The sequence below is a fragment of the Phalacrocorax aristotelis genome, chromosome 7, assembly GCF_949628215.1.
Source record: "Phalacrocorax aristotelis chromosome 7, bGulAri2.1, whole genome shotgun sequence".
NCBI classification, from domain to species: Eukaryota; Metazoa; Chordata; class Aves; order Suliformes; family Phalacrocoracidae; genus Phalacrocorax; species Phalacrocorax aristotelis.
The window spans coordinates 48,991,292-49,017,974 of NC_134282.1; the positions used below are offsets into that span (position 1 = coordinate 48,991,292).

A 26,683-nucleotide genomic window follows, 5' to 3' on the forward strand; every position below is an offset into this window, starting at 1 on the left:
GTTGTTGTTGTACCCTATATCTCATTGCATTTTGAATAATTTTTTTTACATACAGCTTTTTGGACCATTAGCTGTAAGCCATACTGCTGGGTCATCCAGTTCTCAGAATTCTGGCTTATGCCTTAGCATCTTTTTAAACCAAATTAAGAGATGCTGAAGCATGGAACTGAGTTAGGAGAAATTAAAGTATTTTTTAAAAGGAGAGGGGAAAAAAAAGAGCTACAACCCTCTGCTCTATTCTATTCCAGTCACTAGAGGGTAGGAGAGCTTCAGTTCTTCCGAGGGAAGACAGTTCATGCTCCAGTGTGATCTCTAAAGAAAATCTCTGTGACCATCCAAAGGCAGTAAAAATATTTCCCAGCATGCGCTGGAAAAATCTGACAAAGCAGTATTTCCTAGTTTATTGATTCTGCTACTGCACTAAAACACTAGTACTGTACATCAATAACCATCTTTAGTTAGGAAACTCTGGTCTGTGGAAGCAGTACTAGCAGTTTGTGGCAGAACATAAAGGCTAGAAAGAAAAATTGTGTGCATGGGGAATATAGGTGTCTAGGGAAGGCACAAGAGGTTATGGAAGAATAGCCAGAGAGTATGATGGGGTAGAAAACAATGTTGCTGGACGAGATAAAGACACGGGAACAAGGGGGGCAGGGGAAATGGAGAGAGCTCTCTAACGGATACAAGAACTCGTCTCTTTTTTGGCTACTGAGCTGACTCTGGTTGCTGCGGGACAAAAAGGCCATATACTTCCCGTTTGAGCAGCTGAGCTGAAACAGATCTAAATTTCATCTCTGTAGGTTTAAGCAAATAAAAGTTTTCTATTTGAAATTGTTTTCCTGAGTGTTTTTTTGTGCTGAACTATAGCTGACCTGTATTGTAGTATTTAGCTTTTCTTCTACAAATACAGGGAAATTTTTTTTAAGGATGGACAAAATGAACGTAACTTTCACAGCTGCTTTTTTTAACCTGCATTGCCTATACCAAAGAAATCTTGTTATACTCTCATTTGACCATTTTATGTTATCTTTGTGCAGATTTGGCACATCAGTGTCCTAAGTGAGTCTTGTCACATCGGTCACGGGATTCTTGCTGGCTTCCCAAATGGTTAGTACCCCTGGTGATGGTATTAACACCCGTGTCAGTCTGGCGAAGGCATTCACAGGGGCGGTTGTGGATACCACGCACTCTTCGTGTGTCTACTCTGAGCTCAGCTGCTTTTAGAAGGAAAAGTTACGCTTCAGACAACAACGAAAACAGCAGCACAAGGTCTCCAGTCTAGCTATGGTTGTCTCACGGTCATTACAGATAGTATGCAGGAAGGATTTCAGCAAGTGTATATTGTCTTTTAAATCATTTTGGTGCAAGAGCTGTTGAACTGGATGATTTAGCTCTCTGTTGGTTACACAGTATATATTTTTCACTGCTGCTAGAAAGGAATCATCACACATTTGGACGGACTCCCAAGACATGGGAGTCCAGATCCCTCATTTTTCATGGGAGCTGAGAACAGCATTGTCCTCTGTGGGAGCTGTCTCCAAGAGTGCAGCTTTCTTCTTTTTCTCATGGAGGATAGCATTACAAAGGGAAGAGGATACTATCAGGCAGTATTAACCTATGCAGTCTTATCTGTGCATGGGCAAGCTCTCCCCTCTTTTCTGTTTCTCTTTTTGGGGTGCAGAAGTTGTTGGTAGCTGCCTCTGATGGAGCCCAATGCGCTGATGCTCGGTAGCCTTGTTTGTCCCGGGTGGTTTGAGTCTCACCCCGAGTGCCCCACGCACTATTTCCAGCATTTGCACAGCTGACTAACCTTTAAGTGTTGAACATATAAGAAGCAAATAAGCAGGTTTGCTTGGGGTGGATTGACCCACAGCAGTTCAGTCCTGAAACAAAAGCGATGCAATTGCCACCTTGATAGCCTAAGCTGATTGATTAAATTGGCTGAAAGGTTGACCGGACCCAAGCGCTCCTTTGCGTCTCATCGCAGAGGAAAATCCCTCGCTCTTCTTATTTTTTTTCTGTGTGGGCTGTTAGGTTTCATTTTTGCCTGCCTCATTGTATTTGGCTTTCTCCCACAATACCCCGTGGGCAGCGGCGCGCTCCGAGCGTTTCGCGGAGCGCAGGGACTCGCTTGCCACAGGGTCACGCATCGTGGCGGCAATCTTGTGTCGGTTCACTTGCCTTTCTCGCTGCCCTCTCCTCTTTCCCAGGGGGAGACTGCCTCTGCAAAATGGTTTCCCTGCCTAATGAGGAGAGGTCCAAAGAGTCTTCCTATTTGCGTGTTGTTGTTTTCTGAAATGGCAAATTACACGGCCCAGTTTCGACGTTGACCTCTTCACAGGGATTGCAGCAGGCTTTCTGTTGTCCTGTCTCATCCTTTTAAATGAAAGATGTGAGAGATGGGTTCGCTTCACACTTGGCCACCTCGCCGTGTCATTTAAATGTACAATTTTTCTGCATCTCTTTATTGCTTCAAAAACAAGTTTGAACTTGGGGCATGTGTGTATGTGTCAGGAAAAGAGACAGATTTGAAAGCAGCCCTGATGTACCAGAGGGGATTTGCTGGGTGCCTATAGAGGGACATTATATACAAATGGTGTTAGCAGGGAGACTTGAGTTCCCAAAGGATTTTGTGAAGCTGGGTCAACGAGCCAGTTCTTTCCCCTCCAGAATTCTGGCATTCTTGCTCATCTCGTGTATTTGCCTCCCTGAAGGCAGAACGTGGCCCACTTGCTCACTCTTGTCCAGCTTTCTTCTTTAAACCAGAGCCAGAAAGTAACCAAAAAATTTGAAAGTTGGTGTGTGAAGCTTTTATATTAATTTTGGAACCAGAAACCAGATTCTGAAGATGGTATTGTGAGCACTGACTTTGAATGTTTCTGCTCAGAGACGTGGGATGTTTTCTGAGAAGATGTTCTTTCTAAGCAGCAGCGAGAAGAACCATCTTCTGTTCCTCTCATGGCAGGGTCCTGCTCTATGACCAGGCCATACTTTTTCTTCAGAAAAAGTTACCTGTTGCTTACCTGATATTACGAAGTCCCTAAATCTGCAGTTGATATGGGCTTTTAGCCTTTAAAAACACCTAGTTTGTTTTTTAAGAGTATAGCTTTCTTGGATATTCTTGTGCTTACTATTTTCTTTCTACCTGGCTTGTTTGAGAGATGCTTTTTGTTCAGGTTGTTATCCATTTTACAGCAGTGAACTGCTCATAAAGGTGACCTTTATAGGTTCACTGGTTATTTGCACTCAGAACCCAGCCAATATCAGAGCTGTAACTGGAGACATCCCCTCAAATTCCGGTCCTAAGGCTACCTTGATTTCAGAAGTAATGGGGGGACAGGAAGGCGTAAACAAACTAGTCCAATGTCTTGCGCTTGGGACGTGTGCCAACTTCAGTCATAAAGCATACGTTTCCTGACTTCCAGCCCTATAGTCTGATCCTAGCTTTATCCAACCTTTCTGTACCTCTGCAAAGCACCTTCACTTTGGTCTGGGATGTAGCCAGAGTGTGAGCTGGCTGATTGCAGAGAGTTTACAGGAACATGCAGCAGCAGAGGTCTGAAGGACCTGGCATCCAGTCTGTGAGCACAGCTGGAAGGAGCTTGGGGTCAGCAGCAGGAGGAGCTGAAGTACCCAAGTGCAGAGGCGTCCGTCGCCTGGGAGGTAACGGGGAGGGGAAAGAGCTGGAAAGATAAAACCACTTTAAAACTGTCACTGGTCAAGCTATTGTGTCCTCCTCTTCTGGCCAGTGTAAAGAGGGGCTTTGACTTTTCTGGTGTCTCATTGTGAAGGCATGTTAGGGTAGCATTTGGCGTGGTTTTTTTCAGTGCTTGTTTTGCCCTAAGTAGCTTTGTTGGACTGATGAGTGCACTTCTCTGTGCTCTGTAATAGTTTTGCCAACTCGGGGGGAGGCTGTGAAGTTTAATCATCAACTCTGTGTAAGTCAGTTTGAAATGAGTAGGTGCGGAGTATCAGAGAGGAGGTAAGACTTTTAAAATAAATAATGCAATAGCGTTTTCTTGTCACCTGGGAGGCATTTTCTGTAGTGCAGACTTCCCCAGGCAACACTAAAGTTGGCTCATTGATTGTCCAGGTCTGTGGGTCTACCACACATCTGCGTTTCCCCAGACATGCTTCCTTCCAGAAAATGTGAGTGGAATCTGAGACACTGCCTGTTTGGCTGGGATTTCCATCAGGGTGGTCAGAGGAACAGCCTGCCAAGTACCTGGGGAGGCTGGAGAGGTGGCTACAGAGCATGCACAGAGCGGGTCTTTGGTGCGTGCATAGATGATACGAGGCACAGGAGACATGCCAGACCTGCTGAGCACATGCTGTGGGAAAGACCTGGGCATGTGCAGGAAAACCAAAGCATTCCTAACGTGATGGGCTGTCTTGCGGGGGTGCGAGGCAAGCAGCCGTCCCAGGCTCCGTGCTGCTCTGTTTGGAGAGAGGTTTGTGGTGATGGCACAGCTGGCTTGGGGGAAAGTCGGAAGCAGACTGCAGTCATCGAGCCCGTGTCAAGGTGCTGCAGATCAGCACTATGCCCTAAAGCAGTTGCAAACATCTTGGCTTATCTACCCAGTGTGATGCTCTGAAGTGATGCTAGATATTGTCCAGAAAGTAGCCAGGTCCTGTTAGCTGGAGACCACCATACCCCTCTTCTGAGAGGAGCACAGGGCGCTTCTGCAGCTGCACAGCCATCCAGAAAGGGGGTGCCCAAGGTCATTTGCTAGGGGTCACCTGTTTTGGAAGGTCAGAGTTGATGCATTGCAATGTGCTCTAGTAATACTGAGCTGCAGGCACTGATTTTTTCCTGGGACCATGTGGAATCTGTGCTGGTTTGGGTAGCTTCCAAGAGTCCTTTGAACTTTCAAGTCAGTGGCTAAAAGGGTGGGGTTATGTATGGTACAGAATTTAGGTAGGAAGACCCCCAGTGCTGAATGACTCCCTAAAATACTGGCCTGGTTAAAAAGTGAAAAGAATCCAAATTTGATTTTAAAACTGAGTGATAACAACTGTCTTTCATGTTCAGCCTGGAAGCTTTGAAGGGAACTGGATGCTTTGTTTTTAAAAGAAATTGTAATGCAGATAATAAACTTTGTCTGCTGTTTTTTTTTTTGTGTGTGTGAACTGACATCAAAAACCTCTTCCTCCTCTGAGGAAGGAGCTGGGGGGGAGGAATCCTTGGTCCTAAAGCAGCAAGTACATCACATCAAACATGGCTATGTTAAATACTAAAATGTTCAAAGTACAACTGAGATAGATAAAGGCTTTGATGGGAAGTGGATATTTCCCAGGGACATTACAAGCAATAATCCAGATGTTATGGTGTAATGCAACGAGTGTCCATGGATAGATGGGGAGCTCAAGCCAAGCAGCGCCTGCTGTAGGCCTTAGCCCTCCACTCCCATGCTGTTACGCCATATGGAAGCAATCTCCAGGCCCCTTTAATAGCCAGCTTTGGATTCCATTTTCACAGGGCTCATAGAGCTAAGTGGAGCTGTTTTATGGACAAGTTAGATAGAAGCTTTTCCAAGATAAACATCCAATTCGAAATTAGGACATACCAAGCTGCAAAATTATTTTAGGGCATATTTCATGGAAGCACTGCCATTTTTCTAAGGCGATTGCCAGACTGTAGAATGCCCTTTGATCCCTTGTGGACATTACTCCCTTTTTTATAAAAAGGATTTTGAAATAGTTCAGTGTTTAGGGAGGAATATATCTGCCGGGACTTTGAAGTATGTCCATGGGAACAGTCATGCTTTAGCTTTTTGGCCTTAAAGACGAACTTTAAAAAAAAATATTAAAAAAGAAATTACATTGCAGCTGGATTTATGAATCAAAATCTCGTTTTCTTTTTAAAGGTAGGAATTTTTAATCAGTGTGCCAGGAAAGCCAAACGGGGTGTTTAAATAGAAGTATATTAAGATGCTTGTGGGATTCAAAGGGTTGGGTATTTTAACCAGTAAAAATCGAGTAAAAAATTTGTGAGTTCACCACCCATGATTTAAGAATTTTGTTGCTGGGTAATTGATCCATAAAAAGTAATCTTCAGACATCAGGTGCTTTTGCAATCGTTTTATTTAGCAGCAACATTTCTTACTTGCTTTTAAAGCTAACACGTCCTGTTTTAAAGTGACTTGTGAAATCTTCTCCTCCGTCTTGCTCCCACCTGTACATGACATGATTGAAGCTCTGAAGTGTGGCGAGTTAAAAGTTGCTTCATGAGAATAAAATATGGCAGGATTTTTACTGCGAGAAGAAAAGTATAGCCTTGAGTTTTAATGTTTCCAGCTCGCTCCCCCCAAATAAAGGCCTATTTAATCATCCTCTGTCCAATAAAATATTGCCAGTTAGCAAACTGTTAGCGCAGCCGTGCTGTGTAGGATGAAGCCACAAAGGTAACAAATGTGGCTACCAGGTAAACATAACTCCAGATAAAGAGCCCGGTGGTGTCAGTGTTTTTTCAGCAGGCATCAGTATTTTTGATTCGTGAGCTCGGTTTCTAGAAGCGGGAGCCACAAAGGCAGCAGGCGAAGAGCTAACACAGACGGCAGGCGGTTGAGCGATTGGGGAGGTGGAAGATGCACGCTCAGCCTTTCACCTGGCCATAGACTTTATGATTGTGGTCTGTCTCGCCAGAAAGGACAGACCCGTGTTTTATGGACATAGCTGGAGACGTTTAAGAGTTTACTTTAGTTTCTCCCCTCTTCCACCTCTCCTCCTGGTCATTCTCCTGTGTCTTTCCCTGAGCCAAGGTAACAGATTGCTCTCAACGCTCAAGGTCTGCTCTTGCTGAAGCTCGGCCAGGTTAGCTGAAGTCGGCTTCTCTGGTGGTTTAAGCTAACCCTGCTGATTTTGCCCTGATGCTGAGCATCGTCCCTTCACGGGACCAGCCTGTAGTACAGTACAGGCAGAAAATCCATAGCACCTGGCTGCCCTCAATTCCTTCCTTACTCCTAGGGGATCGTGGTACCCGTCTCACTTCAGGTGCTTTCATATCATGGTCAGTTTGACTGTAAAAATGTGGGCTTGGGTATATAAATATTTCATGTCACCGGCTTGCTTTTCAGTCGGGTTTCATGCGGAGCATGCGACTCTCCGACTCTTTGCGCAAGAACCAGTTGTGGAACGGGCTGGTCACCATCACGCTCTTGGAGGGGAAGAACATCCCCGGAGGGGGCTTGGCGGAGATTTTTATTCTCCTCAAACTGGGAGATCAAAGATACAAGAGTAAGGTAAGTATTAAGGATTTCCTTAAGTTTGCTGAAGCCAATAAGGTACTTAGCAACACTTGTAAAAGAAACACCAACTCGGAGGGAGTTATTCTTGAATCTCTTTTATGTAAGTGAGATCAAAACCAGGAGAGCAGAACAGGGGCATTAACATTTTACTAATGTTTTACATGCCAATATAGAAATTGGAAGCTAGGAATATTGTGTGTATCTGGTTTTGTGCATTTAAACATACTCATCATATTGATGGATGTTTGATATTAATATGAAATAAAATAAAGCTACATTCATCACACATGTGTTTTGTTCTTTGCCAATACAGAAGTCAGGTTTGCAATGTTAGGTATGCTGGAAAAGCAGACCTGAAATGGTTCTCAGTGCAGGGGAATTATTATTTTTTTTTTAAAGCACCTTTCTAGAAAAACATGTTCAGTATAGCAGAACCCACCCTCCCCACCCCATCCACCACGCAGAATATCCCATGGTTTTGATTTGAATTTTTATTCTTTTAGGCTGTGTTTACTTGCATCCAGTACTGTTTCATGGGAATCTAAGAAAGGAATGGGGTTCCCAAAGATATCTATTTAATTTCCAAAGTCTAATAAAGAGAGGGGCTATAATTAAAATAATATTCTGTTGAGAAAGCAAGAGATCTGCATGTCACGAACTGTGGAAGTGCAGAGGGAGGAGGAGGAAACAAACAAACCGCCTCCTGTACAAAATGTACAGAGCGAGTTCACAGAACATAGTGTTCTGATGTAGGCGCATCTGAAACCTGCACTCTGTCTGCCACATCGGACCTCGAACCAAGGTCACGATAGAATGTTTTTATTTAGAAAAGCAGCTTTGAAAAATAACAAATGGTTTAGTTATTTTAGAATAAATATACGTTATTCCTGTTAAGATCCCTTTTTATGTTTCTCTTTAATGGTCCATAGCCCATGTCATGAATCTGCAAGACTGCACTGTTTGCAGTCACAGAAAATTAAAAAGTTTAAAAAGGGGAGTCAAGTACAACGTTGTCTGCAGTGAGTTAATTGCTTCGTGTTTTGTCTGGGGTCCAGCAAAAGTTGGGGGCTGCTGCCTTTGCACCCTAATACGACTTCAAATCGCCAGTACTTCACGTTCTTACCTGGAGTTTATTCAACTTATGAAGTGCAATCTCTCGTGGTCTAGAAAAACAGACAAGGTGGGAGAAATCTCTGTCATGGTCCGGCTAATCCTATCTCCTGTTTTCTCAGTGGCTGTGCCGATACTGATGGTGGGATGGTGTAGTGGAATAAGAATTGCAAGTGACTTAACTCCCAGTGCAGTGAATACTCAGAGTAACCTGAACACACGAACAATCTCACTGAACACGGAGGGACAATTTACAGATATCAAATTAACAGGATGTTAATAATTTCAAGGCTGCTCTTTGCCTATATCTTGACGCAGAAGGGTAAAAAATACTGGTTTGGATTCCTGAATTCATTCAAACCTGTTTTCAGTTGATTGGTCTCAAAAGGTTTATTCTTGATTCCTCCCAGTGTGTGAGTGAGGTTGAATGATGACCGTGGTCCACTGAAAGTGGAGCTAGTGGATCGACCTTGTATTTCAGAATTTCTCCAGCCATTCATTCATGTCATGCTTGTGTATTTATCACAATTGGGAGAGAGGAAAGGGGTTTTGTTTTTTTTTTTTTAAGATAGATAAGGCTTTTCATGATGGGCTGGGGAGCTTTGGCTGGAATGATCTTAGTAACACCTGATGCCCTAATATCCAGCCTTGTTCTTGTAGAAGTATTGATATGTGCTTTACTGTGGAAATAAGTACCGTTTAAGAAAAGTAAATATTATAACTGCATGTTTTCTAGACACTGTGTAAGAGTGCAAATCCTCAGTGGAGGGAACAGTTTGATTTTCACTACTTCTCTGACAGGAAGGATATGTTGGACATTGAGGTCTGGAGAAAGGATAACAAAAAGCACGAGGAGCTTTTGGGAACGTAAGTTGGTGTTTTGTTATGGGGGTGTAAGTACAGAAGATGATGTGATTTTTATTGTTATTTTTAAAATTGATGAAATTATTTTCATTACCAGTATCATACTGCCTGTTTCTCTCTTTACTCCTGTCATGTCCAGGTGCCTTTTTAAGGGCATGTTTATCAAAACCTATTACTGGGTAACTGATTAACCATGACCTGAATGTGGAGACACCCAAGCTGACTCCACAGTGCTGACTGTAAAACCCACAATACCGTAGGAGCTCAGGGGCAACTGTTTCTGGGAGAGCCGGTGGCAGAAAGGAGGCAGTAGTTGTCTGCATTTGCATGGCGATATTGCTCCAGACCCATTGTGCTCTGCAGGGCTGATTTGCTGCTTCAGGCTGGTGGCAGCTCGGGGATCTTTGTGCTTCTTTTGAGAGTGGCACTGGCGTCCCTTTTCTCTGTGTGCAGCTTGGTGGTGTTTTCTTGTAGCCTCGTTTACACATGGGTCCTGTTACCTGGGTTTGCTTTATTTGGGTAAGCTCTTCCCCATTGCCACAAAGGACTGACCTCTTGGGTTTGGTGCCCCACGTCATTGCACAAGCTCATGTTGTTTGAAACATCATTTTCAGGGGCAGCCTCACAGGTGATTTACCCATCTCCTGATGATACTGGATTCTGTCCCACTGCGTTATCTTATTATAGCTTCAAATTCTCAAGTAATGATCTTATGCCACGTTAGCAGATGAGAGTTTTTGTGGGTTAGCAGTTGAGAACTTTCTGTTTTAATTTCTTAATGGGAAGAGAATATAGTTCCTACTCTTGTGTCCTGCTCTTTTCCCTCTACTCTAACTCCTTATTTTGTGCAGTATTAGTACGCTCTTGGTTTCCTAGTAGTCACCATATCTTTCCTCTGGTTGCCTGCTCCCTTCTTTTGGCTTGCAGTGTTGTCCTCTGGGCCCACAGCCCCAAACTGCATCTGCACGGTTGGCTACATGCAGCAGCTCCAAGAACCATTTAATTTATCGGAGCCCCTCTTTGGTCTGTCCGTGCTTATCTGCTTGCAGGGTCAGTGCCACAACCTCTGAATTCTTAGGGGCAGGGGTCCTGTCTGCAGTTGTTTGCCATTCTCACCTGGCAAGCGTTTCACAACTTGCTGACTAAATAACAGTAACTCATACTCTTACTTTAAGCATTCAAATAGTTTGAAACTATTCACTGAAAAGAACAATGCCCTTTGGCTCTGCAAATGTTTGTGGTTTTGCAGAGCAGGAAATGCTTTCTGGCTGAATGCTATTGCTCATCACATGGAGAAGAGGCTGAAGATGAATCTGTTCCTTCCATTCTCACAGTTACTTTTATTACTTCTGATATTCTGTTTAGGGTTAGGAAATGTATCAGTGTTTGTGGTTTGCCTCTGTTCAGTCTCCCTGATGCTGGAGCAATTCTTCCTTACGTTCCCCTGCCCCCTTCCCCCTGTTTTTTTTTCTCTTTTTCCTCTACTGGTTTCTGGCAGGTGGCGTTCAGTGTGGGAAAAAAAATTATCAGCAAAATGCTTATTCTATTATTAAAGGTTTCAGCACTGGGAAAGCCCATGTATGTTAGATTTACCTTCAAGTTATTTTTGCTGTCTGTGTAGAGAAAAAATGTTACTGTTGTTGCCTTAAGCACAGCAATTTTTCTATAGCATCAAAACAGGGAAAAATTATACTAGATTTTAAAGAGCGACTGCAAGAATAGGTAAACACCAAGCGCATAATAACAAGCCTTGCTTGTACAGTGTAGAAACTTTTGACATCCAAAAAATAACATTTTATGAAGGGTTCAAGTGCAGTCTAATCTGGAAGAGGATTCTGTAGACAAAAAGCATTATGAGGTGCCATGTTTATTGTCTCCGTGACTTCCAAGTTCAGTTTTGAGATTTCTGAATTTCACAACATCATTGTAAGAAAGATTCTTTAGTAAAATGTTTGTGGGTTATGTTCGGTCATTACGAACAGCAGTACAACCCAACTGCCTTCAAATAATTTGCATGGTTTTAAGGAAAAGATACAATTTTCTGGGTCTTAATGAAAAAGTCTGTGGTCGGTTTGTGGATAGAGTTAGAATTCATTATGCTCCCTCGGAGCCATGTAGGTTAAACTGTGTTGGTTAGACCCTTATATATATATGTATATTTAACATATAAATGAAGTTGAGGAGATGCACAAGGTGGAGTCATGTCTGATAACCCAGACTGCTGAACTTTTGTGGAATAAAGACTTCTGTTAATTCCTTTAGACCCAGGATTTCATGTAGGATGGATGCCTTAAGCCCCTGGAACATGGCTCTTCTCCCAGGCATAATTTGGTTTCAAGGTAAAATATTGTTCTTGAAATAGGACCTGAAGCATCTCTGGAGACTATGGAACATGTAGAATAATAAATGTGTTAGACCTCCGGTACTAAACACTAACACCTGGGGCCTTTGTCTGCTTCTGAATTAGTGTGAAGAAACATTCGGTGCCATTTTATGTCACCCTTCTCCTATCACGAAATGAACCCTCACAGTGCACACCGCAAGTTAAATTATTACCTTCAGCCTACCTGTGTCCTCCTTAGATTTTCAGCTGGATCCAGTTTCTCCTCCTGGCTTAAAATACTGCAGCATAGAGTGGTTCAGCTGCCAGGGTCCAACGCTGAGGGGTAGCTGTGTTTTGGTGCTGGATGAAATAATCCCTCTATTTAGTCTGCACAGAACTGTTAGTAACACTTACTGAGCACTTTTTCTGTCCTTTGGGATAAGAGGCATGCTATAAACAGGAGATGATGTTAGTGTATATTAATAAGCAAAGGTGTAAACATGTGCAGAATTTGTCCAGGCAGAGTTAAATTGTTTATGCCAAGTTGTTAGCGAGTGTTTCTGTATTAAGGGATGTTTTGAAAAAAGCGATGCTGCAAAACGTTGGGGTTTTTTCTTCACATATTTACCTCAAGAAAGAGGTTTTACAAAAACTGCTAGTCTTAAGACCATGAGCTATGAGATTGGAGTGGATCCAATATCTTTATGATAAATGTTTCCAGGAAACAGTGTCTTTGCAACAAGAAACAATGCTTATTTTAAGGACCATGCTGCGGTGATGGAGCAGTAAAATCCACTACAGCTCCGTCCAAACCTTCCATTTAAATGTTATCAATTTGGGAAGAATCAGACAACCAAAACTTATCTGTAGAATAAGTCACAATAAGGCCTTATTAAGTGTCTCCCTGACACTTGTGGCATTTGAAATTCCTTCCCAAATTTAATCATAGATGCACCTTACTCTATACTGTGATAATGATTCTGGCCTCTTTTGTGACCGGCTTTCAAGAGTTCTGCAGGGGGGGAAAAGTGTCAATGGTTTGTGCTGATTTTTTTCATATGTATTTATATACATTTAAGGACACTTACTCATCATAATTTGATGAACTGTCGATTGAGTAATAAAATACAACTCCATGATTACTGGTGAGAGGCACCTTTTAGTGGAATTTTAATATTTGATTCCCTGATAAAGTTAAAAAAAATAATTTAACCTCAGATTTACTGAATAGTGTTCTCAAGTAATATTTCTCTGCAAAATTAATAAAAAAGGGCAAAAAAAAAAATTTGGCAGCTAAAGATGAGGGCTGTAAGTGAAAAGAATGGTCTTAAATGAGAACTAAAGCTGTGGTATAATCCTCTACGGGACTAGAGGTCTATATAGAGGTGTAGACCTAAATATTGATCAGGAGGAGGAAGGAAAGCATTTAATTAATTGTGTTTTTTTTTAAAAAAAGTGATACATTTGTGTGCATAATGCACTCAATTTTCAGAACTGTATCCCCTATAGATCATGCTTATAGCCATGTGGGTGAAAGATTATACCTGCATTTAATATGTAATGTAGCAAAAGATGGCAACAAGCAGAGCTATCCTATTCTGAGATAGGATTACAATTTTGAGAATTAACTCGGGAGATCATTTGTATCACCTAAAACACAAATAATTTGAGAGTTTTGCTCTTTGCATTCGGGCAATTTTTGAGCAAAAAGCAGATTGCCTCCGTTAGTTTTATACTGTGCCCATCACCATAGCCTCTTACCACTATCCTGTGAAATAATTATCTGTAATAAGCTCTTGCAGATAGAAAGCTGACAAAGAAGGAAAAGCAAGAGTTTCTGCTTCAGGAGGATGGGGGAAGTAGTTTGGAAATCGTTAGACTCATTCTAATAGCGTAGAAGTGTTTGTGTGGAAGCTGCTGAATTTATATAGTAAATTGAATGCCTAATTGTTTTACCAAGCTGCATTCTTTGCAGTCTGATCAGTTATGTTGTATAACCTAAATGAAACAGGTTGTCTTTTTTTTCCTTAAGCCTTTTGCCATTTGCAAGTGCAAATGTGGATTTTCTTTTCAGTTCCTCAAAAGAAAATACAGAGGCATACCATCACCTTGAGTGAACACAGATGTTTTAAGGAAGTTAGTTTACACGGAAATCAGACATGATTTGAAGAAGAAATGCTTATATTCCACCTCCTGCTGTTTTCCCCTCCACATGTGCGTCCCTCCTACCCCTACGCCCTTTATACTCAATCTTTTCTTTGACCTTTGGCTAATCAAATTCTTTTAATAAGAGAAACAATTCCAATTTGCCGAAGCAAGCTAGAATTATATTTAACCTTGTCTTTGAGATACGAGACATTTCTGAGGTTATCTATCGGTGTGAGATGCATCGCAGTCTGAACGAGTTGTCTTTTCTCTTTTACCCTGTGGAAAGTTCTTAACCTAAAAAAGCAAATGCAGCTTTTCCCAGCTGTGGACTGTGTTGAGTGGGTGGTGTATGAAATGCTGATGTGGGAGATGTGGCCTGTATTGCCAGCTGAATCACAGACCAGCTGGGTGACCCTGAGTTTTCCCCTCTCATTGCTTCAGTTTCTTCACCTCAAAAAAAAAAAACAAACCCAACAAAAAAAAACAAAAAGGAAAACACCAACAAAAAAAAAATCCCAAACCAAACTAAAAACCCCAAAAAACTGCACCAACAAAACCCCGAGATAAAGATATATTCCCCCTTTTGCACTGATACCTAAAGTATCAGCAAAACTGCTGCAGCCTGAGAAGCAACTGTGTTAATGCAGCCAAGGGGATGTTGACCTCCAGTGTGGAATTGATAAGGTCTTTTTGTCAAAGGCTTGCCTTTTTTGTTGTTGTTTTGTTTTCCTTTCTGCTGTATCTTCTCTTGTCATATCTTTCTGAAGAGTCTAGGCAGAGCAATGAGTTTTAAATGCAACCTCTCACACTTAGGAATTGTGTTGAGAGGCAGCCTACGCGCCGTGCAGTGTTGGTACTCTTCCTGGTTTATTTTCTTTCTCTTTCAAAGCACTCGAAAGCAGTTAATAAGAGTAAACTTGCAACCTGTTGTATGTTCAGGGTGGTGAATAGCAAAGAGCACACTTAAGGCAAAGTCATCCCCATTGATTCTGGTCAGAAGACTCTTACACAAAGATCTATGCTTTATTATGTGGGACTACTGGATGACTTATAAACTCATCAGAGCAGTGACTTTTACTTCATAACATAGTTTGTGTTTGCAGGCTGAAATGTTTTGGGTTTGGTTTTTTTTTTTGCCCCCCTTAGCATTTGCAGAAAATAGGCTGTTAAGAAGCGGAAAGCATGCAATTTATAGCAGATGGGTATAAACCGCTCCAGCTCTACTACTGGAATGGGATCAATCAGGAACACTACATGCACCATTTACCCAGAAGAAACCCACCTGGGGGAACCCCGTGGAATTTTAGCCTATTAAGACAACACCTTAACAAGTTTAGTTTAAATAAAAACTTGTCGGTAGGCATTAAGCGGAGCGAAAGCTCTCCGCTCTCCATCATCCGCTCGCCGTCCCTTTGAGAAATGTGCCTCCCCTTGCACTGTAGCAACAAAGCTTCTCTTTCCTTAATTTTTTTTCTTTTTCTTCTGTAACTTTTGTTCAGCCTGTTCTTAAAAGCCAAGCCCCACGGAGATTCAGAAAAGTTCCACTCCATTTACTGGACTTCTAAATAGAAGGCATTTAGCCGAGCCAAGTGATTAGGCTTTCTGTTGCGTTTAACCGCTCCCTTTCACTTAGGCTGTGTAGTGATCTCTCCCTGCTTTAGCCCATACTCACCTTTTATTATTGTCTCTTTATGAATGTTTCTCTTTTCCTTCTTATTTTTATTTTTTTTGGGAAAGTATCAGGTTAATTATACAGAGTACATGCATGGATTGGGGGGGACTTTTAAGACAATCCTTCCCTTTGGGAAATATAACAGTACGCTGAGAATGTAGCTCTAGTAAGGCTTGTAAAAGAGATTGGGGCATACAGTATAATGTAGCATAAAATGGATTATGTGACTTTAAAGAAACTAATCTATTTTAGCCTAATGTTTTAAATTTTGCGTTTGCCCCTTTTCTTTTCCCCTATGTGAAATAAAATTGTGTTTCAAATCCATCACAAAGCACTAGGGGATTTTAGAGGGGAAGTGAGGCAGGCCAGAGTTAAGTGTTCCTACTGTACTTAGAGCCCAAACCTTTTACCTCTGCTTACCAGTAGGTGATCCAGAAAGCAAAACTGACAGTAAGTGCAATAGAAACTGGCTAATTGGTTTCCCATGTTTAATTTTGAGATGCTTTTTTAAATTTTTTTGCATTCTTTCCATCCTGAACACGGAATAAGTTCTGGTCCGAGCTTGCTACTTGAAATCAATATAAATGTTGCTTTATTTCTTTTTTCCAGCTCCTTTTTCTTATTAACCCTTGGCAATGTCATTCTAGGTGCCAAGTTGACATTACTGCCCTGCCAACGAAGCAGACCAATTGCTTAGAGCTGCCTCTGGAAAAACATCCGGGGTCCCTGCTAATGTTGATTGCTGTTGCCCCGTGTACGGGAGTGTCTATCTCTGATCTGTGTGTCTGCCCTTTGGGAGACCCCAGTGAAAGGCAACAGATTTTACAGCGCTATGTGAGTTTGCATTTTTTTCTCCTTCAGTTATGAAAGTAGTCAAAATTACAGGAAAAAAAATGTGTCCAGTCATAATAACATGTCTCCTACAAGAGAAAACTATTACACAGAATAGTTATTATGTTTAGAATGACAGGGAGATTGGCAGGGCAGATAGACCCAAGCAATTTGGCTGCTTGTATTTGTTGAGTTTTCAACTAATACTTTTCTTTGCAAGCTTGAATTATATTAAGAGATTACCATGGGGAATGAGACACACTGAGTATCGCAGAGACGTCATAGGATATTTAACTTTCTTTCCTCCTTTGGGGAGGATATGTTCTGGAATATCAACTGTTGGAAGATAAACCCATGTGATGACTTCCATGCCTCAACCCTCAAAAGCTGGGCGAGAAGGAGTAAGCATGTCTATCTCTCTAAAATCGGGTGAGAGACTAAGACATGAGGAATTTGCACAGTCCAAGTCAAAGTTACCTTTGAGGACAGATTCCTCACTCCCAAGTGAGCGTGCTGCCTTCCTGACATTTTCTGTTTTAATGGGTAAATGATACTTGCATAAAGACGCGGGGCTCCTTTCAGTCTCCACCATAGAGTTAACATGTAACTTATGTGAATGGAGAATTTCCTTAGGAGCGGGTGGCGTGCGAAGTTGTGAACCTCGGGGTCATGGTGCAGTGAGGCTGGGATAGTGGAGACGTGTTTATGGGTATATCAGCTGCTGAAATGAAACACCACAGAAATAGTGATGGATATGAAAATGTAAGACAGTTAGTAGTTCAATATTTTCTGTTTCTTACTGGATTACAAACAAAATATATCTTTACGCTTTCCTCCTTGCAGTGTATAAAGAATTCCTTTCGAGACATAAAGGACATTGGCTTCTTACAAGTTAAAGTTTTAAAGGCAGTGGACCTGTTGGCAGCAGATTTTGCAGGTATTTTTTTTTATTGTTTTCCAGCATATGGTGCTATAGTGATAAAATTTAAGCATTGGAACAGGCTGCCCAGAGAGGTGGTGGAGTCACCATTCCTGGAGGTGTTCAAAAACCATGTAGATGTGGCACTTTGGCCATGGTTTAGGAGGCCTGGGGGTGTTGGGTTGGTGGTGGGACTTGATGATCCTAGAGGTCTTTTCCAACCTTAATGATTCTGATTCTATAATATACTGTGAAATGCCATAGTATATCGTGAGTGCAACTTAGACTTTGTGCAGTACTGTCAGTTGATCGAGGAAAATTAAATATCATTATTCCAGTGGTGAAACCTGCCGCAGGGAACTGAGATACCAAATGGTTTTCACTCCCAAAAGTATGTGGGAAGGTCCGATGGGTGGAAATCTGTTTTCCCCTTTAGATCTGAGCAGCGTGACCAATAACAGCACTTAGCATGGTGTGCTGTTGTATTTTTCAGCAGGAATATGTAAAGTAAGAGTCGATATAAATGATGGTGCCTGCAAAGCAGCCTCTCCATCTTTTATCAGATGCTTTGTGAGTTTGTGAATGAGACTGAAGGATTTGGAGGGGCATCTGACACTGTGCTGAGCGTGTGGGTTTGGGTGGTGCTGCAGGCTGTCACCTGATAAAGAAAGTTTGCCAGCGATGGGGAAGTGAGTACGATGGTTTCTCTTACCACTTGTTTGAGGCTTCAGTTTGGGATGATCTTTCTGGTGCTCTTACTCCAAGAAAGAATGGGTTTTCCACTGCGCTGTACCTCAAATTGTGCTTGGTCCTGACAGCAACGGACACCAAAAATATGACCTTATATTGTTTCTCCAGGGAAGGTCTAGGGAATTGATACATATCTGGAGTGAATGCCTGGATATTATTATTTTTATTATCATCTTCTCCAGAATTCTGGAGACCTTTTAATTCCCCTCTGTATTGTGCAGCAGCTCGTAATTCACAGACACAGCATTGTGTGTTGTATATTTGCTGACATAATCATTTTTTTTAGATAACTTGTTGATAAAAGCAGGAAAGATACTAGAGAGAAAACACTCCCGCTCCATTCTCTGGTATTCATGCAGACATTGTAACATATCAGAACGCTGCTCCTAAAATAAGGACCAAAGGAGAAAGGCCAACATTAATCACAATACTATTTCGGTTTCAATTCCCTGCTTAACCCTGCAGTGGGAGGGGGGAGTAAAGAAAAAGTGGTTACTGGAGACAGCAGTACTTAAAAAACCTGAAGAACTTAATTTGAAAACAAACAAAAAAAACCCCCTGCCAATAATGAACGTTAGCTTGTACAGAAATGCATTTCTAAATTGACGTAATGTATAAATCTGTTAGGAGTGTAACTGCACCTTACCAACCGATTTAATAAGCAGTGTACCAGAGCAAAGCAGAACCTTTGGCAAATGGCAAGGCTAGGGCTACCTAGAAATACGTGAGGTTTTTAATATAGACAGTGCCCAGGAAAAAAAGCTGAGCCCAGGAAGTTATTTACCCTCTGGAAAACTTCACTGCTACTAATGCAGTTGCATCAGTGATGGATTTGGCCCCCTTTCCCTCAGTACTTAAACAGGAGCCTGTGGGTGGATAATGAACATTGGAAGAGACATGCAGGTTCTTGATTCTGCAATTCAAAGACTTTTCATAGAGAGTATGTGACACACATTCCTTGTGCATAGCACAGAATGAAATTCTGCTTAAGTAAAAGGTTACTCAGTCTGTCATTATATTCAAAATAACCCAGGCTTTGAGCCTGATTCATGAAGCAAATGACAAATTGTTTTTCAATGGCAGTGCTGAAAATATCCTAGTATTATGCAGTAATAGACCCACCAAATTGCAAAAGGATGCAGCCATTTTAGGTAAAAATAGCATAATTTCTGATCGTGAAATGAGAGACATAAAGATTAATTATCTGTTCTGAGCCATTCATAAATGATTAGTGCAGCAATTATGGGCTTCCATAATAGAGCCCTCCTAGAGCAGTGCCATAGTTCCTGCATTGCCAGGGAGACTGCTCAGATTTATTGTTATTGATAAAAGTAAATTCAAAGTCCAGCTAAAAATCTGATAAAGGGATAATTGCAGAGACAATAAGGGGTACAAAGATTTCCAAGGGTTAATTGAGGAGCAGTGCGAGCAGGTAGCATCCCCTCCCTGTCCTGTCCTACAGCAGTCATGAGTCTTGCGTAGGTGAACTTCTGCAGACCAGTTATCTGATAACTGTAATGCCACCTTATACCTTATTCCCACAGTAAAGATTGGATTTTCGTGTGATTTGGATTTCTGTTGTCAGTTGATTATATGTCGGCATTATGGATTTTAATTGCAAGTTTTTAGCCTACTATAATAATAGCTATCAGAAAACAACATAGTATCTGCTTTGGTTTTGAACAGTGTTTTGAAAATCCATATGATTTAAATTTTAGGCTAGTTTCAACACAGATATATCAAATATGTAGAAGCTCTCCAGCCACAGCAAGCCCAGTGTGAGCCTTCCATACTTTTATATTCCTAGATAATAGTTTTGTTGACGTGAAAATGACTTTCTGCTTTGTTGGATGTTTTCTGTGTACGCATGAGAGTTATTCTCAAACACTGCATTTGCTCACTGACCAAAAAATAGCATTCAGAATACCAAATTATACAGTGGGATTGTTTTTGGCATATACCAGTTTGCATTTCAAGCAGTTTCTCTGAAAGGCAACATGCATTTTCCACACTTATCAGAGAATGGGCACGTAAGCTGAGAAGGAGAAGACAAACAGATTCCAGTAATACACATGGTCTTTAAACTTTACCAGTACTGACTAGTTAATATCCATTGCTTACATACTGAAAAGATTCCTGTTCAGTGTATAAACTTCTCAGAGGAAGAACCTTAAGCGCTCTGCTTTAATAATACTAAAAATAAGGATTAAGAAAAAGACAGCTTTTGCTTAAATATCCTTTTTGTCTGCTAGCTAAATCCCTGCCTCGCTGGCATATTTAGTTGCCTACATAAAAGTTAGGCTGGAGTGTCTGTGGCTGAGTTATACATGAACACTGAAGATGAGATTAATTCAGATACCGAGCCAGACATGCTGATAAAGGGTATTCTGTTCACGATGGAAACTGCTGAGCTGCAATAAATTGTGAAAGCTACAAATTTGTCTAATGTGAGTTATCAAAAAAAAATACATTAGCAAACATGTCTTCACCATAATAGGTTTCACTTTGACATCTTTCTTTCGAAAGGAGGTTGGGTTTTTTTTTGTTTGTTTTGAGGTGTTGGTTTGCTTTAAGTACGATACCTGGTTCACGCATGGATTCTCCGGTTGATGTTGGGTTTTGTTTAAGCTGTGGCACTGTACAGGGTCTTCATAGCTTCAAGGACCTGCTCACGTGGAACTGATTGAAGAAATGCTACTGACCCAGACACAGTGCTGTGCTTCTCTTCTCATGGCGTGGGTACTGTCATCAACTGCAGACGACCACAAACTCTAAGCAGAGGCTAAAATAGAGAGCTGTAGCTGCAGCACTGATGCTTACCTGAGCCAGAATGACGGTACTGCTTTCATAATGTCGTCTGAATAATTGTCAACGTGAGCAGATTTTTTTCTTGCTATAAAGACTTAAAGATGATTCACAGTAAGTCTCAGATTTCAGATATTAGACTGAAGCCACCCGAATGAGTTGTAAGGTAAGTGTTAGAGTTTCTAGGACTGAGGATGCATCGGAGATACTGTTTATTTAGGAAGTCATTCCAACAGAGCGAGGCAATTTGCAGTTGTCTGAAATGGATCGTATTTTTATTTGGCCAGTCACTTCTTCAATCCTACTGCAAAGAAACAGTGTTCATGCTAAATACAATAACTGACCCACTTCATTTTTCTATTTTATGTTTTGTTTTTTCCCCCCCCCCCCCCCCCATCTGATCTTTCCCTAGGTAAAAGTGATCCTTTCTGTGTATTAGAGCTGGGAAATGACAGTCTTCAAACACACACTGTTTACAAGAACCTCAATCCAGAGTGGAACAAAGTTTTCACGTTGTAAGTGGATTGCTTTTGGAAACACACGGCAACACCACACAGTTAGCAGCTTAACTCTAAAAGCTATCGACTCTGGGAAAATACAAATGTCAAGTTTAAGCTATGTCATTTTTTCATAGTCAGAGAGGCTGTTGGAGAAATATCAAATATAACTCAATTAAAGCCTTTTGCCTTTTACTAGTTCTTGCATGGAGTTTATTAATAGAAGCCATTAAAAGAAAAATTACTGTGATATTTATAGGAAGAATCATGACTAGACATAATGGAGTCATAGCTGGATCCAAGAGATAATATAACAGAAAGTAGAGACCAGATACTCACGCCTACAGTTTCCGTAATTTAAAATAAAATGTTTCATTGAACCATTGTAGAATACTTCTTTCATTTGTAAGCAAGCCGAAAATTAGAGCTCATGTTTCTCCTGGTATATCTTCTGAATCTAAACTAGGCAAACATAGTTTACCCCAAATTAGAAGGTTAAATTTTTAGGGAAAGCAAAGTTGGGGTTTTCTTTTTGTAACTTTATTAATTATGAAGGTGATAATTTAGGTATTTCTTTTAGGCAGCACAATTTTTGACCTTGCTTTGTGCTGGGAAAGATTTTTTGTGAATTAGAGAAACGTCTCCAAGACTGTAGTAGTCTGTGGCAAGGAAGGCAACTGCGAGGGCTGGCAGTGGGGCATTTACGCTCTTTGCACGTCTCCACTGGCAGGACAGTTTGAGAATGGTGGAATTCTTTCAAACGCAACATTCATAAATACTGGGCATGATGCAAACACAATAGAAAGTATCTGATCTCTTTGACAGAAGTACCTTGACGGATTTCTGTTTAATTCATGGCTGCAGCTGAATGCATGTCTTTTGGAGTCCTTTCCCTTACTTCGTCTGTTCTCAAGAAACTTCCACTCATCACTGTTTATTCTGAGATTGTGCCAGCAGATGAGTCTTGTTGGATGTTCAGCCAACAAAATAGATCTAATAAGAATCCAAAATTATTTAATTTAAAAAGAAAGTTTGTGTCTGTACTTCCTGTGGGTCTCAGAAATGTCAGCTGCGGGCTGTCACTAACTTTCTTATTGCTAATGCACAGCTAGTCCAAGCACCAAATCTGCAGAGCCAGCCAGGCTCTCACATCTCTCCTTAGATTTTTGGCCAGTTTTAAAAATTTCAGTTAAGTGCCTTAAAAGCTATTGATGATTTAGACTTATTTTGGAGCAGAGTGGATTGTTTTGAGCGGATGAATCCATCTCAGCTGGAGTGTTTAATACTGCCAGAGAGCCCTTCCCATCATATTCAGATTTTCTGCAACACACATATCTGTCCGTGTCACTGAGGGGGTCTAATATTTTATACGACTGGTAGCTTTATTATATGGAAAATTATAATGCTTTGGAGAGAAATATGGAAGTATGGTTGCAGAAGTGGCAGGTTTTGATGTATTTTAAAGCCATAATGTCTTGAAAAATGGTACATTTCATGGTTGTTTGGCTGCCACTGGGTCACATCACAGAACACGCTACGACTGCTAGCTGGAAGAGACAACCAAGTGGCTTTTAGGTTAAGGCTCTGATCCATGAGGAGCAACTCCACCATGTTCCAGGCAGAAGTTTCAGGGGCAGGACTGCTCTGAAATAGCCTTCTTTTGGGCAGAACAGCTGCACTGAGTTAAACAGCAAAGACACACTGTACCAACTACCTCTTTCTTTAGCCCATGGAAAAAGGAAAAGAGGAGATAATGAATGCAACTCGTAAGTCTCCAGTTACCCATGCTTTTGCAGGCACACAGATATAACTGTTCTCAAATGAGAGTGATTTATTAATGAACTGATAAATACTTAAGTGCCAGCTGACACATCAGTAGGCATTTGCACTGAATGAAACAAAAATATTTTACATTTGGCCTTTAATTAGGGTTGTTAGGGTATTTTTAAAAGTAAGTGGTTTTGTTAGTACCTTAAAAGGGGGATAATAGTTCAGTAATTGTTCAAGTCAAATTAAGTTATAAAAGTTTTGTTTCCTAGACTATTTCTTTAGTGTCCTGAAGCCTGGTTTTGAATTCAGTCCTTGACCTCTGCAGTGACCGGCTTTCTCTGTTGGAGAGCTGAGTTCTACACTGTTAGCATCAACATCAATGCACAAAAAATGTCACTGTCTGGTAGTTATTTTCTTCACCTAGTTATGGGGCGGAAAGATGAGGGGAAAGCTTGGGGAATACCCACCATTTGATTCATATTTTGGGGGAATTTAATTAAATGCTAGTTTTATACTCTAAGGTAATACAAACTTAATTAGTAAAACAGTATTCTCAGATCTTTGTGGAGGAGCCTGTGTGCATGTGTATCGAATATTATTTTTTATGTGTCTGCACTTTTTGTTCCAGCCCTATTAAAGATATTCATGATGTTCTGGAAGTGACAGTATTTGATGAAGATGGAGATAAACCCCCTGATTTTCTTGGAAAAGTTGCCATCCCTTTGCTGTCTGTAAGTTACCTTTGCCATATATATCATTCAAACATTGATGGTTTTGCTGGGAATGAGTTGCATTTCTTTTCCCCATAGCACAAAGCAACACAGATTTAGAGACAAACAGGTTTTTGATCTATATATGCCTTAGTTGGCAGTGTTTATAGTTCTCCTTAGTGTAACGAGCGTTGCCAACCCATTTTAGTACAAATTTGGTTGATTGGAAAGAAAATTGCAGAAGTGTCTGTACTTCATCTGTACTATATGCCATGTAGGTCTGAAAACATAATGGAGTTGTTCTGTGTGTTTCCACATCATCTTCTGAAGGTAACGTTTTAAGCATGTCTTTGTTCTGTCTTACTACTTTTTACTCCAAGAAAGTAATTGCACATCGCAGTAGGATTGACTAGAGATAGCTGTTGTTATTGGCACAGCTGAATAAAATTACCTAAAAGGGGTGTTTTCTACTCTGTAGTGCTTTTAAAGACTGGTGGCTTTTGTTCTGTAAACAAATATGTGAAGAGTGAGCGGTACCATGGGAGTATAAAATCAAAACTGGAAACAAAGTGAGCTCAGGGGAAAGCGGTTGCTCTGGAGATTAAGGAGAGTTGAAGCTTTTTCTGAAATGGCCAAAAAAGGCCAGGCTAAAGAGAGAGGATCATAAAGGGGTCATTAAAAGACATTAATAGAGAAATGGGGTAAAAGCAGCTTTGCGTTTGGTAAGATTGATTTAATTTTGGAACAAGGCTTGTGGTAATAGAATGAGTAAACCAGATGAAGAGGGTGTAAACAGCTCCACGTGTATGTGGAGTATCACAGAAGGTTCTGTAGCTTTTGCAGTAAAGTTTGAGAAAAACTTCCTAGGCTGTGGCTTTTATTAAACCAATTCGCAGATGAGGCTTGAAACATCACGGGTCTCTTGTGCTCATGTCAGTCAAGCCATGTAAACACACTTCACTGTAAGCACGGGGGTTTCCTCGAGTTTTAAGGCACTTGTGTTTTGCAGTAGGGTCCCTATGCAGAGGAGAGGCTGTGACAGGTATTTATGCAATGAGAACTCCATCGAGCCCTGTACAAACATTCACACTTGCAATATACAACATGATTCAAGTGATACATGCAGTAGTGAGATGCTTTCGGTAACGCACAGCGTGATGCTGTGGGTAATAGCACTCTCGAATAGCCAGACGGTGAATCCTGATTGAAATTATAGAGTACAAAATTGCAGTATTGTTTTGAAACATCTCTTTGAAAGCATATTCACCCCTGCAGAAAGGCTGGCACACGTCTCTATGGTTAAGGCAAGAGTTTGTCTTTGAGTTTTAGAGGTGGGCTGCTGCAGGAAAGGCAGTATTGCAATAACGGCTTAGTGGGGCTCTGTCCTAGCAGAGGCTGGAGAAATGGGAGGTTTCTAGAAGGAAAGCAAAGGTCCCATCTGATCAAAGCGGGCCATATAAGCCCCACAGAGTCCAGCATAGTTTAGGTAAGGGACCAAGCAAGATCAGAGAGGAGAACTGCAAATAGTTGATGTTTCCAAATAAATAATGAACTGCCCAGAAAACTCTTGAGCTGGCTTAGAGGGGATGATCCCCACCTAAGGAATGCTTTATAGTGGTAAAGAAATAAGCTAATATGCTCCATTTCTGTTATTATTTTGTCTAAATAAGTGTATTTCTTGTGTATGTGAATTAAAAGCAACGTGACTTCTGAATCTCTTCATAAAAATGTGTTTGTATTCATCCACTGTGTGCTCTTTCCAAGTTATACTGGAGACCAGAACAGGGGGACCACTGCAATTTGGGGATAAGAAGAGCCTAAGCTATTCAAGTTGAGGAGTAAATACTGAGCTCTTGGTGCCTCGCACGCTATCATGTTCTTTGCAATCCTCTTCCCTCCATGGCTTGGACTGCAAGTTCTTTTTGAGGCTGGGGATAGTTTAGATTGTTTGTCTATTTTAGTGGCTTGAGTTGTCAATATCTCCAGTTTTAGAACACTGTTAGAGTCAGTTGGGCACGGAGGATGATTTGATGTTTACAGGGAGGAAAAAACCTCTTAACATCTTTTATTCCATTTTTGATCACTTCGTTAATTTTTCCCCAAGTCCTCATATCTCTGATGTTACTGGAAGAGAGTGGCTGGAGCAGCTGCTCTCCTGCAGATCCAGTGCTTGCCAAATGGTCTGCATGATCGGCAGCAGGCTGTGTGGGCTCACAGTGAGAAGATGTTAGATTTGGATTTTCTGTTGATTTTATAGGCATTTGTCAAGTATCCCTTAGGAAGCATGTAACAAGGCAGAGGAGGGGAGTGCATGTGTGTGGTAACATCCAAACTATTCAGCCTAGGTTTTTTGTCCAAGGTTTGAGGGGGGGAAAAAAAAATAAAATAAAAACTGTTTATGCTTTCTCTTGCCAACTGATCTTCTTCCTTCCCGTCCAAACTTCTCTGCCTCCTATTTCAGTCAAATCTAGTGTAAATATATTCATCTCTGCTTCTGATTAAAAAACATTTTGCACCTATTAACTCAGTCTGCTCAGACAGAGAACGTCAATTTTCTTTGCTCTTTTTCTTGAAATGGGAAGTTTGATATATGTTGTCATTTTGACTATAAATTTGAATGCATCCTTTGAACCATTTAGATAAATATGCTGAAAGAGAACAATAGTTAAAGACTCAAGGAAGCCTTGGAAATCGTACAGGTTTAATTTCTCTAGGTAATCAGGCCTAATATTTACCTTGCATTAAATTCCCTTTTGAAAATAGAAGTGGATTTGCCTTTTTTTTTTCCTGTTAAAAAGGCACAAGTTTGACTTGTGAGCTGTCAGCACATGAAGTAAGTTTACTTCAGGAATTGTTCATGGATGACTAGGTTCTTTTCTTAATGAAAAGTTGCCCTGAATAAAGTATATGTTGGAGGGATATGAAATGTTTAATTAATTTGACAGTGAATTTTGGTTTAAATGTGTTCAGGAGTCTTACACTGGCGTTTTGCAAGCATGTGTACACCTTCATCATCACATTAACACACTAATAACCT

The 26,683-nt window shown here is 41.0% G+C and overlaps 1 protein-coding gene across 1 annotated transcript in view; it reads left to right on the top strand.

The window, feature by feature from the left end:
• MCTP2 (multiple C2 and transmembrane domain containing 2) overlaps positions 1-26,683 on the top strand; it is a 125,181-nt gene that overhangs the window by 41,258 nt on the left and 57,240 nt on the right. Inside the window, exons 10-15 of the mRNA XM_075100636.1 lie at positions 7,077-7,241; positions 9,094-9,224; positions 16,012-16,198; positions 17,039-17,132; positions 21,082-21,184; positions 23,565-23,667. Coding sequence (XP_074956737.1) covers positions 7,077-7,241; positions 9,094-9,224; positions 16,012-16,198; positions 17,039-17,132; positions 21,082-21,184; positions 23,565-23,667 — 783 coding nt within the window. The remainder of the gene's footprint in view (positions 1-7,076; positions 7,242-9,093; positions 9,225-16,011; positions 16,199-17,038; positions 17,133-21,081; positions 21,185-23,564; positions 23,668-26,683) is intronic.